The 16,698-nt window shown below is 37.5% G+C and overlaps 1 protein-coding gene across 2 annotated transcripts; it reads right to left on the minus strand.

Annotated features, from left to right (window-relative positions):
* Positions 1-1,719: 1,719 nt before the first annotated feature.
* sp3a (sp3a transcription factor) lies at positions 1,720-13,730 on the minus strand. 2 transcript variants are annotated; one of them, XM_051119556.1, is made up of 8 exons: positions 13,581-13,730; positions 13,250-13,323; positions 13,005-13,115; positions 9,747-10,763; positions 6,667-6,883; positions 5,451-5,541; positions 5,068-5,264; positions 1,720-3,223 (listed from the first exon to the last, which is right to left on the minus strand). In XM_051119556.1, exons 1-8 carry the CDS (start codon positions 13,585-13,587, stop codon positions 2,904-2,906), a joined length of 2,034 nt encoding a protein of 677 aa, XP_050975513.1. In that variant the 5' UTR covers positions 13,588-13,730; the 3' UTR covers positions 1,720-2,903. The 2 variants fall into 2 exon arrangements, with proteins under 2 accessions (XP_050975513.1, XP_050975511.1); XM_051119554.1 differs by having other exon boundaries at positions 5,451-5,640.
* Positions 13,731-16,698: the final 2,968 nt, after the last annotated feature.

Here is a 16,698-nt window from a genome sequence, read left to right on the forward strand (position 1 = left end):
GGGTTTTTGAATATGAGAAATAGAACATTTCAATCATAAAATTTAGTATTAATACAAATAGTAAGAGATGGATCGCACATATGGTTTTGCCTCTTGTTGAAAGAGTGAAGATATTAACATTTGTATTTAAAAAAAAACTGTCACAATTTAAAATTATTTCAAATAAACTATAGTGAAGGAAAAAAAGTCAAATAAAAATGAAAGAAAATGAACTAAAACACAGTATAATTCAACAATTTTTTTTTTAATCTCTTTAATCTATTTGATAAAAGACATATATATATATATATATATATATATATATATATATATAGCAACAGTAATACTGTTATAATTTAAAATATTACAATTTAAAATTACTGTTTTCTATTTGAATATATTTTAAAATGGAATTTATTCCTGTGATCAAATCTTAATTTTCAGCATCACTACTCTAGTTTTTAGTGTCATGAGTCTTCAGAAATCATGAAATATGCTGACTGATGCTCAAAAAACATTTCTTATTAAAATTTATATTTTTGATTAATTCTTTGTTGAATATTAAGTTCTAGAGTGTTCATTTAAATTAGGAATGCATTGAAACAATGTACCTTTTTATTTTACTGTCACTAGGAATCAATTTAATTGAAAAATGGTCATAATGGGGGTGGAAAAAGTTTATGGTTTTACTCAACTATACATTTTTACTTTTGTGTGCAAGTATGTGCATCAGTGTTCTGTGAAAATAAGACATCTGACAAGCACAGGGTTATGTTTAGTCATTTTAGTGTGAAATAAACAGCTGCCCTCAAAAGTGGGCATTGTACAATAGTCTGAAGCTTTCTTGGAAAAATGACCAAATAAAAATATAAAAGTGACATGTTAAGATGCTATTTATAATGAACAAAATCAAATTAGACTTCACAAACTAGGAAAAAAAAAAAAAAAAAAAAAGCAATTCTGGATCACCGTGACAGAACAACCCTTATCAAATCAGAAAACAAAATAGTGTTTCATTATCTGCCATTAACCCCGCTGGACCTTTTCAATCAAACTCCTGATCGTTACAAACTTGGCTACGGGAGGTATAAAAATCCCCAACACAAAAATTGGCAATGGTACTCAAAATCGCTAGATAAAGAGACACGATAATCATGATTAGCTGAAGGAATAAAAACAGATAAGCGCGCGGAGAATAAATTGTACAGTACCACGTGGAAACAAAGCCATACTTGTACATGGACTGACAGCAAATGAGTGCATCCTCCCTGATGACCTGCAGTGCATTCACTCCTTACAAAAAGTTCATCAGCAAACTCCTATGAGGACGATCGCTCTCTGATTTCTCTGATTAAAGGCGTCCGACTCACGGCTATAGTAAGCAAATGAAGAAGAAGGAATTCGAAACCTACATATTGACCGCCGTGAACGCCGCCTACGCCATCGCACGGTTAGGCAGTGATGCGAACGCAAAGGTAAAGGGCTCAGACATCGTCCCACCACGCTACATCCCGATAGGCTGTTACTGAAGGTGGCACAGCACTGCTAGATTGATGCCAGAGACGCTCGGAGCTGCTTGTTTGGTCCTGAAACACATAGTACAGATCTGCATATGAATGCTGCAAACCATCAGACATCAGAAATCAAGAGTTTTTCTCTCTCTGTTTTATCAAAGAGTGCGAGTTTGGCAAACTACAAACCGATTCATTTCATACAAATGATTCTCGATGCTGATTACAGTCCAGTTCTTTAAAAAAGTAAAGCCGAAGGGAGTTGTTTCTTTTTTTTTTTTTTTTTCTTAGAAAAGCAGTTGTGGACACCACAAATCCAGATTACAATGTATATAAATATCATTTTGCTCAAAAAAGACTTCATTCGCAACAAATTCATATTGAAAGATCTGAAACTCCAAGAGCTTTGAGAATTATGATACATAAAATGCTTTTTAATTACATGATTGTTTCATATTTTTCCCCTTTGCTGGGCCTGGGTTTGCCTACACAAAATAAAACGACATAAAAGAAATCAAATGAGACATGTAAAGACACTATTGGACACCTTCATGACTCCCAACAGCACAATGGCAGGCTTCTCTCCAAAGTTTTACATCTTTCTCCTTATATGGAGAACTGACAGCACGAATATCACTTACGACCTATAATTAAAATGAAGAAACGGCTCACCCACAAATGGAAATTCTGCCATTACTTACTCCCCCACTCCACCAAAACTAGTTCAGACCGAAGACGCTACATGAAGCTTTGTGTGAGGAGCAAGTTATAGGGCTGACGGGATGACTTGCACTCAATAAAAGCTTACGTTTCTGGGACTAGTCCTCGTCCGTTCTGGAGCTCGACAGACGTGGAAGTGTTGTCGTATGCAAAGAAATCAATTTCCCTCAAAGAAACCACACAAGTTTGGAATGCCATTAGGGAGGGGGAATAAATAATGTGAGAATTTTCACTTTTAACATCAGCCACCCGTCTGTCACCGCCGTTGCGTTTACACAACACGATTATTCCCATTCCAACGAGCACACACTGAAACAGATGCTTGACATCCATGAAGAACTCGAGCTTTGTACACGACAGCTTATAATACAATATAAGGCATTTCAGTGTTGTATGTGAAAACAAGAAATAATGCTTCCCCCATAAAAAGATGAACAAAACCCCCAATAATTCTATATTTGTAAAATATATATATGTGTGTGTATATATGCATTCACGTAAATATACATATTTACGTAAAGGAGGGTAAATATGTAAAGGTATAAAAGCAAGGTATATGCGTGAGCGTGGAATCGACGTAGTCAAAATTAAGTCTCGGGAGAAGAGGATGTGATGTCGTACAGGAAGAGGCGGAACCTTGGCAGTCTAACAGAATGTTCAGCGGTCCGTCCTCTTCACGCGGCGCCTCCGCCGTCACTCGGCCGCGTCCCCGGCAGACACGGAGACTAACTGCAGAGGAATCTCGGCTGTGGTCAGCTGGTCCTGCGAGCCTGACGTGTTTACGGTAGCGTTGACGGTGGCCAGGCCCTGCATGGTGCCGGGCTGGATGTTGGTGAGGATGAGTGTGGTACCACCCGTCGTGATGATGTTGTCCGAGGACATGGCCCCGCCCACGCTGGCCACCACGGCTCCGCCCCCGCCTTTCTTGTTCTGGTGCGTCTTTATGTGCTTGGCCAGATGATCGCTGCGCATGAACCTCTTCGAACACTCGGAACACACAAACTTCTTCTCTCCTGAAAAAATAATGAATGATACCGAAATTAGAAAAAAGCTCAACTTAAGATACTTTTTTTCTTACAAAAAAAAAAATAAAAATACTACTACTACTACTACTACTACTACTAATAACAACAACAACAACATCAAATGTTTGGGGTCGATAAGATTGTTTTTTTTTTTAATTATTAATAAGGAGAAGTTCACTTCCAGAACAAAAATTTCCATTTATTTTACTCACCCCCTTGTCATTCAAGATGTTCATGTCTTTCTTTCTTCAGTCGTAAAGAAATTATGTTTTTTTGAGGAAAACATTTCAAGATTTTTCTCCATATAATAGACTTCAATGGTGCCCGTCAGTTTGAACTTCCAAAATGCAGTTTAAAAGCAGCCTCAAAGGGCTCGAAAGGGTTGAAGGGTCTTATCTAGTGAAAAAATTACAATTTATATACTTTTTAACCTTAAATGCTCATCTTGTCTAGCTCTGCGATGCACATGCATACTGTGCAGTCCCATTCAAGACAGTTAGGGTATGTAGAAAAACTCCCATCTCATTTTCTCCTTCAACTTCAAAATCGTCCTATATCGCCGTTTTACCTTTTTTTGTAAATGGGGTTTAATCTTCTTTGCATGTTTACTAAAACTGGGTCAGTACTTCTGCCACGATGTAGGGCGATTTTGATGTTGGAGGAAAAAGTGAGATGAGATTTTTTCGACATACCCTAACTGTATTCAGCCGGAATACACAGAGTTCACGCAGAGCTAGACAAGACAAGCATTTGAGGTTAAAAAGGATATAAATTGTAATTTATTTTTAGAAAATAACCAATCATTTCGCTAGATCAGACCCTTCTTCCTCAGCTGGGATCATTTACAGCCCTTTGAAGCTGCATTTAAACTGCATTTTGGAAGTTCAAACTCGGGGGCACCATAGAAGTCCACTATATGGAGAAAAATGTGGAAATGTTTTCCTCAAAAAACTATTTCTTTACGACTCAAGAAAGAAAGACATGGACATCTTGGATAACAAGGAGGTGAGTAAATTATCTTTGTTCTGAAAGTGAACTATCAAAAATATAGTAAAAACAGAAATAATATGAAATATTTACAAAATAATAATTTTCAATTTGACTATATTTTAAAATCTATGCTGGTAGATACATTATTTATAGACAGACATTTTCAGTAATGCTTGGAGTAAAACTTTCAGTTGGAGAAAAGCTTAAAGCATCAATTAAAATGTTCAATGTGTGACCCTAGACCACAAAACCAGTCATAAGGGTCAGTAAACTGAGGTTTATATGTCATGAAAGATCAATAAATAAGCTTTCCACTGATGCATGGTTTGTTATGGTAGGACAATATTTGGCCAAGATACAACTGGAATCTGAGGGTGGAAAAAATCTAAATATTGAGAAAATCGGCTTTAAAGTTGTCCAAATGAAGTTCTTAGCTATGCATATTTCTAATCAAAAATTAAGTTTTGATATATTTACAGTAGGACATTTACTAAATATCTTCATGGAACATGATCCTTACTGAATATCCTAAAGATTTTTGGCATAAAAGAAAAATCGATCATTTTGACCCATACAATGTATTGTTGGCTATTGCTACAAATATACCCGTGCTACTTACGAATGGTTTTGTGGTCCAGAGTCACATATTATAAATTCTCACACAATACCGTTTTATTTTTTAACTGCACTGTTACCTTAGCAACATGTTAACGTCAAACTGTGTTCCAATTTAGTCACTAATGAGACTCTATATGGGTCAGGATGTTGCCCTAGACAGTAGCTGCCTATGTAAGCACTTCGCTAGGTTTATGTAGTCACTGTGTGTGTGTGAGAAAGAGTACCGGTGTGTGTTCTCCTGTGCCGCTGTAATTCATCACTGCGCGTGAACCTCTTCCCACAAAACATCCAGGTGCAGACAAAGGGTCTCTCTCCCGAGTGCCAGCGCAGGTGAGCTCTCAAGTGAGACGTCTTCCCGTATACCTTCCCACAGCCGGCTATATGGCACACGTGCTGTTTCTTCTTGCCCATGTTAGATCCCCTGCAACATATAATTAGATATGTACAGTCAGAATAGAAATCTATTACACACATCCAGTGATGAAGACGTGTAGTCAAACACACACCGTGGGGTGTCTGTATTACATATGAATATAAACACAGAAATTGTACCGTGTCTCAAAACAAATGTGCTAAAGGCAATGTGCTCTTGGCAGTTTGATCTCACCTCCCGCCTCCCTCTTTGCAGTTGGGGCAGGTGCATGCGACCCTGCGCAGACGTTTGCCCTCCTGGCTCAATCCCTCCATCTCCTCCTCCACTAAACGAACACGAAGGTGAGAGAGGTCATTGGCATTCAGCGTAGAGCTACTGTCCAGAGGCCACTCCTCCGAATCAGGCTCCTCCTTAATCTGAATATCTATAGAGTATAGTATGATCAGCGTTACACTAACAGCACTGCATCATTACGGCTAAACACATCTTCCCTTTGCAATGTCACTCTAAATTATTATTCTTCACTGCTTCATCTTGTTTACTTTAGAAGGTCACAGTAGGTGCGTTTCCATTACAGACTGGCGAAAAACTTTTGCGATATTTTATAACTGTTGCAAAATGACAGTGTTTCCATTAACAGATGACATGCGACTAAAACTTAATTTTATGTATACAAGGTGACCTGTAAATGCGAAAAAAAAAGTTTCCATTGCACTTTTGCTAAATATTACTTATTTGAATTGCCTGAAAAACCACTTTATGAGAGTGTAAAAGTTTTTTGCGCAATTTAAAGGGTAATGGAAATGCAGCTATTTATAGTGCCATATGATTTCCGTGATGCGGAAAACAAGGATGTAAAACAGATTCTGTAGATTTTACAGAATTTGGCCAAATTTGGGTGAATAAATGTGATGTTTACAGTCCACATGAACTTCAGCTCTGAACTCATTCAATAAAACTATCATCAGATACACACAGAAACTCAGATCTTCATTACAAACCACCAAAATAAAAGAAAAATAAACTAAAGAAATTGTGACAGAAGTAGAATGTACAACAATAATAAACCCGTTTAAAACACTATTTAAGGAATACCACACAGTTTTGTGGTGTTAAAATTTAATTTGATTGCAAAGACTATTGCTTAAGCTGTATTTATTGAATTTAAAACGCATGACAATTTCTGAAAAAAAAAAAAAAATCATTTTTGAAAAAAAGTTTTAGGAAATTGTTAAATTAAATGTTATGAATTCAACTGATTTGACATCCTTTTTGATTGTTTTAATTTTGCTTGAAAAATGAAACTGAAAATACAGAATTTGAGGAAAAAATTCAAAGAAATTAGCAAAAAATGAAACGGACTTCATAGGGCCCTACAACAAACTAGCATGTTTTCTCCCTATGGAAAAAGACATTTTTATCAGTCTTCCTGAAAAACCAGCTGCAGTACCTCCGGTGCTGTCTGTGTCCTCGGACTGCTGGAACTGGATGCCTGCCTGGCCCACGGTGTTCACCGTCACCGACTGCAGGTTAGGCATCTGTCCTGAGGTCAGGCTGACTGGTGTACCGCCCTGACCCAGGGACAGGGTCTGCACCGGGGCCAGAGTAATCTGCTGAGTTGGAGCCGTCTGGAGCTGAAGGTTCTGGAGGTTCTGAACTCCTTGGACCTGAATGGACAGATTGGTGGAAAGTCAAAATAACACACTATTTTTGATAACATTTTTAAACCGCAGCAGGCTTGTTGTGTTAATTTAATTAAAACATTTTTTTTTAAAGAGCCCATCTGCATTCCTGCATTTATCCAGACTGTTGAAGTTCTTTTACATGAAAGATGATAACCAAGTAATAATCGTTCTGATTCTATCCACCTTATTCTTTAACGTGAAAGTAAGTATGGGCGATACTTCCGGTTCATTAGCCGCTATAAGGAAATAACAAGAATAACAACGTGCTGTAAACAGTAAAACTGTTTGGACTACAAACAAGTAATTAAGATAATACTTTAAAATAATATGGCAAGACACACCAATTTGCAATATCAAGCAGCAAAACAAGCTGTTTTGTACAGCTAAAAGTAGCTAGACGCGGATGAGACCAGAGGCTAGACCCATAAAATTTACAAATGGTCCGTGCCCACTCTTACGGGAAAAATAAGGTGGATGAAAATAAGGACGTCCACACACTACAAATATAACAGTACCACAAAGGAATCACATTGTTGGAATTACTCTAAGAACTTCTTTTTTTTTCTTTTTTTCAGTCGATGAATGATAAAAACACTGAGAGCCAATTAGAATCCATTTGAGTTTAAACAACTTGCACATTTAAAGCAGCAGTGCACACTTATAAAAACAGAACATTATTGTCTAGATTAGGGCTGGGCGATATGGCGGTAAAAAAAATGTTTGCGATAAAATTTTTCATATCACTCAATATCGATAATTAGCACAATAATTATATATTATATTATTCCTTTAATACATTCGATATGAATATAACATTTCTGCCACAATACCATGGCACAGCTGTAACGATATTATCTATGTCGTGATATCGCAACAGCAAAACTCTCTCAATATTATTGTGGTCACATGACGATATAAAATGATAGGTCTTCTGGGACAAAAGTGCAGTTTTTAAAATATATTTAAACTTCATATTCTAACACAAAATGTCTTTAAAGTTGTGCTTTGGGTCATTATGCTTTGGCATAGTATCTGTCAAACGAATTAAAACCAAAAGTACAATATAGCTTAATCCCTTTATCAATCCTGTTTTCGCTGTGCGTTTCAAAGCGAAGCGCACACTTCATTCAGGCGATCAGCTCATGATCCGGTGTTTTTTCAGCGACTTACTACAGACCATCTCACTGTGAATGCAGTGAACTAGTTTATTGCATGCACTGTGAGTTTAGCACAAGTTTGGGACCGCAACAGCCACCAGTTGAACTTTATTTTCGTAGCAGATGATTATAGCATTTCACTAGATTTGTAGTGGGAATTTTTTATGGAAGCCTGTTTTCACTGAAGCTGTATAAAATCTCTACTGCCATTTCCGTCAAAATAAAAGCTTAAAAGTGCAGTATGAATTGCTGGCAGATAGCGGATTAAATGGGTAATGTAACTGCAGTACAAATTTAACATCTCTCTTTCAACTGTAGAAATTAGGAAATAAGTATTGTAATTTCCCTACTGTAGTGTAAAGCAAAAATAATATACCTATGAAATATTTATTTTCATTTATTTCACAGTGCAGTTGTTTTACAATATATGGCTATTATTGTCATTGTTTTTTTATTATTATTATTATTATTATTCTCTAATTTGTTTGGCTTCCTAAAACACCAGTATATCAGATATAAAAAAGAGTGTTCAAGTACAAGTCAATTCACTGACTTTTTTTCTGACTTAAGTTTTCTTAGTTAAGAACATGGGTTGGAGCTCTTCATTTAGAACTCTCAAAGTGCATTAGATAGAATAATTTAACTTTAAAACGTATACACTTTTCTTGCTTTTTCTTTTATTTATATAATTTTTTTTTTTACCAATTCTTCATTGTTTTTCGTCTTGTTTTTTTTGTTGTTTTTTTATATTGCAATAAATATTGTATCGTGGACTTCATATCGAGACATTATCATATTGTGAGATTCTGATATTGTTACATCCCTAGTTGGCAGTAAATCCATGGTAAATGATGGCGATTTGTGGATTGAAAAGCCTTCTGACTGTATCGTTGCACACTGTTTCTGCTGTTTGTCAGCACTGTTGCATCTGCCTATAAACTAGTTTTTTAATCACTTAGTAATTTGTGTTCTTCGCTGAATTCAAGCACTTCACATTCGATCTCACATCGTTATTTAGTAGTCGTGTGCGACTTGTCAGCGAATAAATGCATTTGCCCTAGTAAGCACACGGTGCACTACCGTTTGAACTTTGATCCAAGTGGATAAACGTTTAACACAGTTCAAAGGAGTAGCGCTGTTTTGTTCCATTTTATGGTGCATAAACATTATATCAAACATTTATCGAACTCTTCGTGTTTTATCAACGGAAACTATATCACGGTAATTATAATTGTCGTTTTATCGCCTGGATTCTAATATATTTACAGATCTTGTGGACAAGCCTTAAGTCACGGTGTGCCATGTTTAAGCAAAAAGCTATAAGAGGTATCACTTAAATAAAATAATAAATATTCACACAGTAACCAATCACAAAAATAATGTTTTCAACATATGCAAATTTCAAAATTAGTAAAATCATACACAATCAGGACTGATCAGTTTTTGTGATGACTCACTGCCTGCTTGTGACTCTAATGGTGGTCACTGGTCATACTGTACATTTGTTTGCGGTCATTTTCATGGCCACTTTTGAATAGTGGTGCAGGAAGCACTACTGTATTATTAGTTTAGTTTTAATGTATCTGTATCAATGGCACTGATTACAAACTCAGAACAAAAATGGTTCTTAATTCTCAAATCTAAAACTGTCATTTAAAAAACCGTCACAAATGATTTAAACCACATACCTGGAAGGTCTGCCACTGTATCTGTCCTGATGGAGTGACGGTTTGGGCCTGGATGAGGAATGTTCCTGGGTTAATGAGCTGGACGTTTTGCAGAGACTGCTGGGCCTGAGCAGTCACCTGACCATCCCCCGTCTGCAAGGGCAACTGCTGTAACTGGATCACTTGCTGTCCTCCAGACACCTGCACCGCGCCCTGACTGAGGTAGCCCGACCCATCTCCCTGCTCTCCCCCGGCAGACTGCGTCAGCACGCCCGTGCCGTCTATCGTGCTGGCCGGCTGCTGCGAGGACGAGGCGGATGCTGAAGATGTGGTAGGCACAAACATGTCTGCGGTTGCATTAGAGTTGAGTGTCTGTTGCTGTTCCCCTGCTTTCTCCGAGCCCTCAGAGTTCTCCATGCTCTGACTGGTCATGATGAGCTGTCCGTCGGCCGTGACGCCGGTGGCGATTGGCTGGGCTCCCGAGAGCCCGAGAGAGTCCAGATCCACGCTGTTTATGGGCACAAAGGTAATGTTACCAGGCAGACCCAGAGGCACGTTAGTGACCACCTGACCCTGACTGCTGAAGGCAGAGCTTCCCAGAGACACCTGCGGGATGTGGTGCACTTGGCCAGACTGGGTCATGAGGTTCTGACTGTTGCTGAGAACGTCACCGGGCGCCGTGCCCGTGACGCTGATGGTCTGGGTGCCGTCTGGGAGGATCTGGATCTGCCCTGCGGCGTCCTGCGCCATGGAGGCCCCCTCGACGGCAGAGGCAGAGAAACCCAGCTGCCCGTCGGCCGTCTGCACCTGAGGGATGACTTGGTATTGGATGTTAGGCACTGCGCCGCCGGACGCGTCGGTCCCTGACGTGAGTAAGATGGGTTGGTTCTGGAGACCCTGGAGGCTCTGGAGAGGAAGAACATACTGTCCGTTGGACGTGACGATACCCGTGCCGGGGAGATGCAGGACACCCGAGTCATCCTTTACCGCCTCCCACCTTTCAGATGACCCTGTTAACTGCACTGAGAGGTCTGCGTTCTAGGGAGGAAACAGGTTCACAAAAGAAAGAAATATTCAAAGTGAAGCCACAACTGTGCAGGTACACGGTTCAATAACACTGAACAAGTCCTCATCTCTTGCTGTTACTATGGTGACTGATGCAAAACAAGGACCCCATGGACTCTGATGCAAAACATGGATAAACCCATCCTGCGTATGAAAATTATTTGCATTTTCGTATATATCACTCTGTGTGTGTGTGTTTGTGTATATATATATATATATATTTTTTTTTTTAATCACTGGATTAAGTCTCTTCTCAGCAGCACAGAGAACAACGTTCAGCTTTTGCTGTATTTTTACTAGCTTAAATAAACATTTTCAGATCATTTTGGAAATTGCACTTTTTCATTTCACTTGTTTTTTGCCAAATGATTAATTGCTTGTGTTTATTTCTAGATTCTCAAAGTCACTCTGGATAAAAGGTAGTTACCTTCAGACATTCATTGGTTCCAGTCTATTCACTAATCACATAATTCACCCAAAAAAAATGACATGAGTGGGCTTAAAAGTGTTTTAGAAGAAGGGTTAGGGTAATTACATTTTTCAAGAGTCAAACTTCTTCACTTCTGCTTTGTTTTCGGAGTTGTGTTTGTGAAATAACAAGTACTTGTTACTTCTGAAGAGACCATAAACTGATCATGAAACTCAATCATGTCTTCTGCGATTTCTGTACTGCAGCAAATGCCACTAGTGATGGCTAGATTTAATTTTCTGAAATTAAAATAAAGTTGACAAACTGTAATATATACACAAACTCATTACTCATTCAAATGAATTAGCCATTATTTAAAAAAATAAAAAAATAAAAAAATAAAAGTTTTGGAAAGTAGTATATTTTGTTTACACTATATATACATACAGTAAAAGTTTTACAAGTTTTAGGACAGTAAGATTTTTATTTATTTTTTTATTTTTTAAGAAGTTTTTTTTCTGTTCACCAAGTCTGCATTTATTTGATCCAAAATACAGCAAAGCAGTAATATTTTGAAATATTTTTACTATTTAAAATAACAGTTTTCTATTTGAATATATTTTAAAATGTTATTTATTCATGTGATCAAAGCTACATTTTCAGCATCTTTACTCCAGTCTGAAGTGTCACATGATCCTTCAGAATTTTTTGTTGCTATTATTATTATTATTATTATTGTTATTATTATTATTATTATTATTTAATCAATCTGAAATAAAAAGCTTTTTTTTGTAACATATACATGTATGTAACATACATATAACATATACACACATACTATATACACACACTTACTTTTTGGGGGAGGGGAGGAGAAATTATAGAAATACTTCTATTTTACTTTTATTTACCAAAGATGCTTTAAATTGATCAAACTTGATGATAAAAACATTTATACTGTCATAAAAGATTTCTTTTTCAGATAGATCTCATTCTTCTGAACTTACTATTTTTCACAGAAACCTGTAAAAAGCTACTCAGCTGTTCCACAAGGATCATGTGACTGGAGTAATAATGTTTAAAAAAAAAAAAAAAATCAACCACAGGAATAAATTAGATTTTAAATTATATTTAAATAGAAAACAGTTATTTTAAATAGTAAAGATATTTCAAAATTTTACTGTTTTTGCTGTACTTTGGATCAAACAAATGAAGGCCTGGTGAGCAGAAGAGACTTCTTTAAAAAAACAAAAAAAAAAAAAAAAAAACAAAACAACATTAAAAATCTTAGTGTCCAAATATATATATTTTTTAAATCTTTTAAAATAATTATTTTTTAAATCTGATCCAAATCTTTCAAAACTTACATTGTGTGTGTGCATGTTCCATGTACAGCCATCTGAATGACAGACAACATTACAACCGACCCACTGAAAAGTTTGTACATCTACATCTATAAAATTAAACATGTCACAGTCCATTTTTTTTTTTTTACTTCTTTCATGCTGTTCTGTATCCACAAATGAACAACTAAAACACAAACTATGATCAGTCAGATACAATGTGTCTTTCTGTCTAGTTGAAGGGTTCTTGTTAAGAATATACTGTACTGTGAACTAAACTATAATTTATATAATTTATTTAGACTAACCTAAAAGGAAGTTCAACCAGATCAGAGCTTCCACATATAATGGCCCTTAAGTTTAAGGTGTAAACATTCACTCGTACAAAGTAAACACGGCAGGAACTCACACTCAAACCAAGGTAAGGTCTAATAAAGGTGATATCTGTAGTTGGTGACTTACCACTCCAGCAGCAACATTAGTAGAGTGTGCCCCGTTCTCTGCTCCGGGGGCGGGCGAACCGAGGCCGGTGCAAGTGGCGGCGAGCAGGGCGAGCGGTGAGGGCTGTCCGTCCTGACGATGGGCGGGTTTAATACATGAAAGGGGGTGGCCACACAGGAAGTACCAGTGTTTTAACAGAACAAAGTGAAAACTTCACCAAAGCACATGCATTAGAATAAGAGAGGAGAGGATTTGATCTGATTTACCTGCTCCGCGCCGCCGCCGTCCTGAGCGCTGCTGCTGTCCGCCATGACTCCCGCTTTCACTGGCCCTTCAGGCGCTTAAACACACACAAAACAATACAAAACAGCCATTAGAGCCCGTCCATTCTGCACGCTTGTTGCACAGATGGCTTCATCGGTTAGAACAGAAGCGTTTTGTCGTTTTACGGATGACTTGAGCTCTGTATTTATTTCCTCCGCGGATCTTAAACTATCTCAGTTTCACCCGCCTGCTAACATTAGCCTAGCTTAGCATAAACATAGCCTGCACAAAGATTCAAAGCGAACATTCCCATGCTCCTCAAATCCTACGTACCGGTCATTACGTGAGTTCTTTACAGAAGACTGATATCGGCGTTTAATTACACTCCGAGCATGATTATTTTAATCGGTGCCTGCGCTCGCTTTAGTCCAGTTTGTTTTTTTCCTAATTTGATTGACGGCGGGGCTTCCACTTCGCCAACTGCGTCACGAACAGGAAGTCCCGCCCTTCGTCTCTCCTCTCATTGGAGGTTAGGTTGAAGAACTCGCCTTTTGATTGGATGCAGGGGCCGTCTGTAATTTTGACCGGGTTGCTTCCTATGTTTCGTTGTCCCTGGACCAAGTTTAGTCCGTGAACATGTAGTTTCCGTCAGTATAGTGACATGCAGGGGGTGTCTTCACCTCAATACCTGTTTAGTTTATTAGCATGGAAGCTTTGTTCTTATTTTTGTACTTATAACTTATTTTGCAAGAATACTGCCTCACTTTGCTCACTTGTTTCTATTTAGACAAGCAGGGAAACTGATGATACATCATTTTGTTCATGGTCTTGTAATCAGCAATTAAGAGGTTTATGGTTTAATGTAAGAGGCCACTTGAGCTCTGTCAAGTGTTTCTCAAGTAACAGGAGTGATTAATGATATGCAGTAATTTCTGAAGCTTAGAGTGAATGGAGAAGGCAGCAACATCTTTTACAAAGATGTGTCAGAGATGGAGTGAGCCACACAGATTTATGCTCTTCTGTTAAAATATTTTTGGTGGTTTATCCGTCCCAGAACACAGAGTACATGGGGGGGAAAAAGACATTCATCCACTCTTTAAGGAGGAAAAAAACACACATTCAACATGCAATCTGTCAATCACCCACTCTTTTCTTGAAGTGTATGCTATTATATAGCCTAATAACAAATTACAGTTGTAGTATGTAGACTAAATGATACGGAATGCACCATACTCAAAACCGATCTCAGTCATGATTTTTTTTTTCACAGGCAGTATACAATTATATATACAATTTATGTTTTATTTTGTAGCTAGAATATATACATAACTACAAAATAAAAACAAAACATACAATAATTGTGTTTGTTAGTTATGTAAAAGCGTCAGCACTGGGGTTGCATGAGTTAGTGCACTCTCAGGGCTGGGTTAGGGCAGGAAGGGCATCCTGCATAAAATGTGCCAAATCGGCTGTATGGATCACTCCGCTGTGGCGACATCCGATAAAGGGAGCAAGCCGAAGGAGAGAGAGAGTTATTTTAAAGCATCACTACTAATATTGCACTTTTCCCCCCACAAACCAATTATGGTAATTTCAAACACAGTGTTGATTGCCTATACAATGCTAAAACAAACACCTTCCTCAAGCTTAACTTAAACTCTCACCTTAAAGTAATAGATCACCCCTAAATTAAAATTTGCTGAAAATCTACTCACCCTCAGGTCATCCAAGATGTAGTTTTTTGTTCTTTTCCATCAGGAACAGATTTGTGGAATTACATCACTTGATCATTAGTGGATCCTCTGCAGTGAATGGGTGTCGTCAGAATGAGAGTCCAAACAGATGATATAAACATCACAATAATCCACAGGTAATCCACACCACTCCAGTAAAAAGTTGTGTGTCCATATATACATATCCATTACATTTTAATAAAAGCTTATAATCCATAGTAAAGTTTCCTCCAGAAAAGTCAATCCCCTGTTGTCCTCTCACATCAAAATCATCTGACATTTGTTTAGAGCTTTTTTGGATTGTTTTGACTTGATTGATCTGTGCATATTCCTTTCCTGATTCAGCCGAGAAAAATAGAAGATATTTCTGTTGGAAGCAACAGTTTTAAGTTAAAAACAGCTTAACGATTAATTTATTTATTACAAACATGCAGCTTCTCACTTCACAAGATGTTCATTGATGGACTGGAGTGGCGTGGGTTACTTTTGGATTATTGTGATGTTTTTTATCAGCTGTTTTGACTCTCATTCTGACGGGACCCATTCACTGCAGTGGAAGCATTGGTGAGCATGTGATGTAAAGTAATGCTACATTTCTCTAAATCTGTTCTGATAAAGAAACATCTACATCTCGGATAGCCTGAGGATGACTACATATTTTTTTTTAGTAGATTTTCATTCTTGGGTGAACTATTCCATTAAAGGAGAAGTTCACTTCCAGAACAAAAATTTACAGATAATTTACTCACCCCCTTGTCATCCAAGATGTTCATGTCTTTCTTTCTTCGTAAAGAAATTATGTTTCTTGAGGAAAACCTTCTAGAATTTTTCTGCGTATAGTGGACTTCAATGGTGCCCACGAGTTTAAACTTCCAAAATGTAGTTTAAATGCAGCTTCAAAGGGCTCTAAACAATCCCAGGGGAGGAAGAAGGGTCTTATCTAGTGAAACAATTGTTATTTTCTAAAAAAAAAAAAAAAGTACAATTTATATACTTTTTAACCTCAAACGCTCATCTTGTCTATTCTCTGCGATGCGCATGCAAACTCTGTGTAATCTGGGTCAATACAGTATGTTGAAAAACTCCCATCTCATTTTCCAACTTCAAAACTGTCCTACATCGCTGCAGAAGTACTGACCCAGTGTTTACAAAGTGAACGTGCAAAGAAGATCAAACGCCCTTTACAAAAAAAAGGTAAAACAGCAATGTAGGGCAATTTTGAAGTTGGAGGAAAAAATGAGATGGGAGTTTTTCGACCTTGATTACAGAGTTCGCATGCACATCGCAGAGAAGACTAAGCGATCGTTTGAGATTAAAATGTATATAAATTGTACATTTTTTTTGGAAAATAACCGATCGTTTTGCTTGATAAGACCCTTCTTCCTCGGCTGGGATTGTTTAGAGCCATTTGAAGCTGCACTGAAACTGTACTTTGGAAGTTTAAACTCACGGGCACCATAAAAGTCCATTATATGGAGAAAAATCCTGAAATGTTTTCCTCAAGAAACATAATTTCTTTACGACTTCAGAAAGACAGACACAAACATCTTGGATAACAAGGGGGTGAGTAAATTATCTGTAAATTTTTGTTCTGAAAGTGAACTTCTCCTTTAAATTTAGTACACCATTTCTAGCAAATCTTGATGGACATTATTACTGTTTGTCATGACCAGACCCATGATTTTTATGAACTCTGAATGGTATCCATAAAGTCTGAA

Source organism: Labeo rohita, chromosome 9 (assembly GCF_022985175.1).
Source record: "Labeo rohita strain BAU-BD-2019 chromosome 9, IGBB_LRoh.1.0, whole genome shotgun sequence".
Lineage (NCBI taxonomy): Eukaryota > Metazoa > Chordata > Actinopteri > Cypriniformes > Cyprinidae > Labeo > Labeo rohita.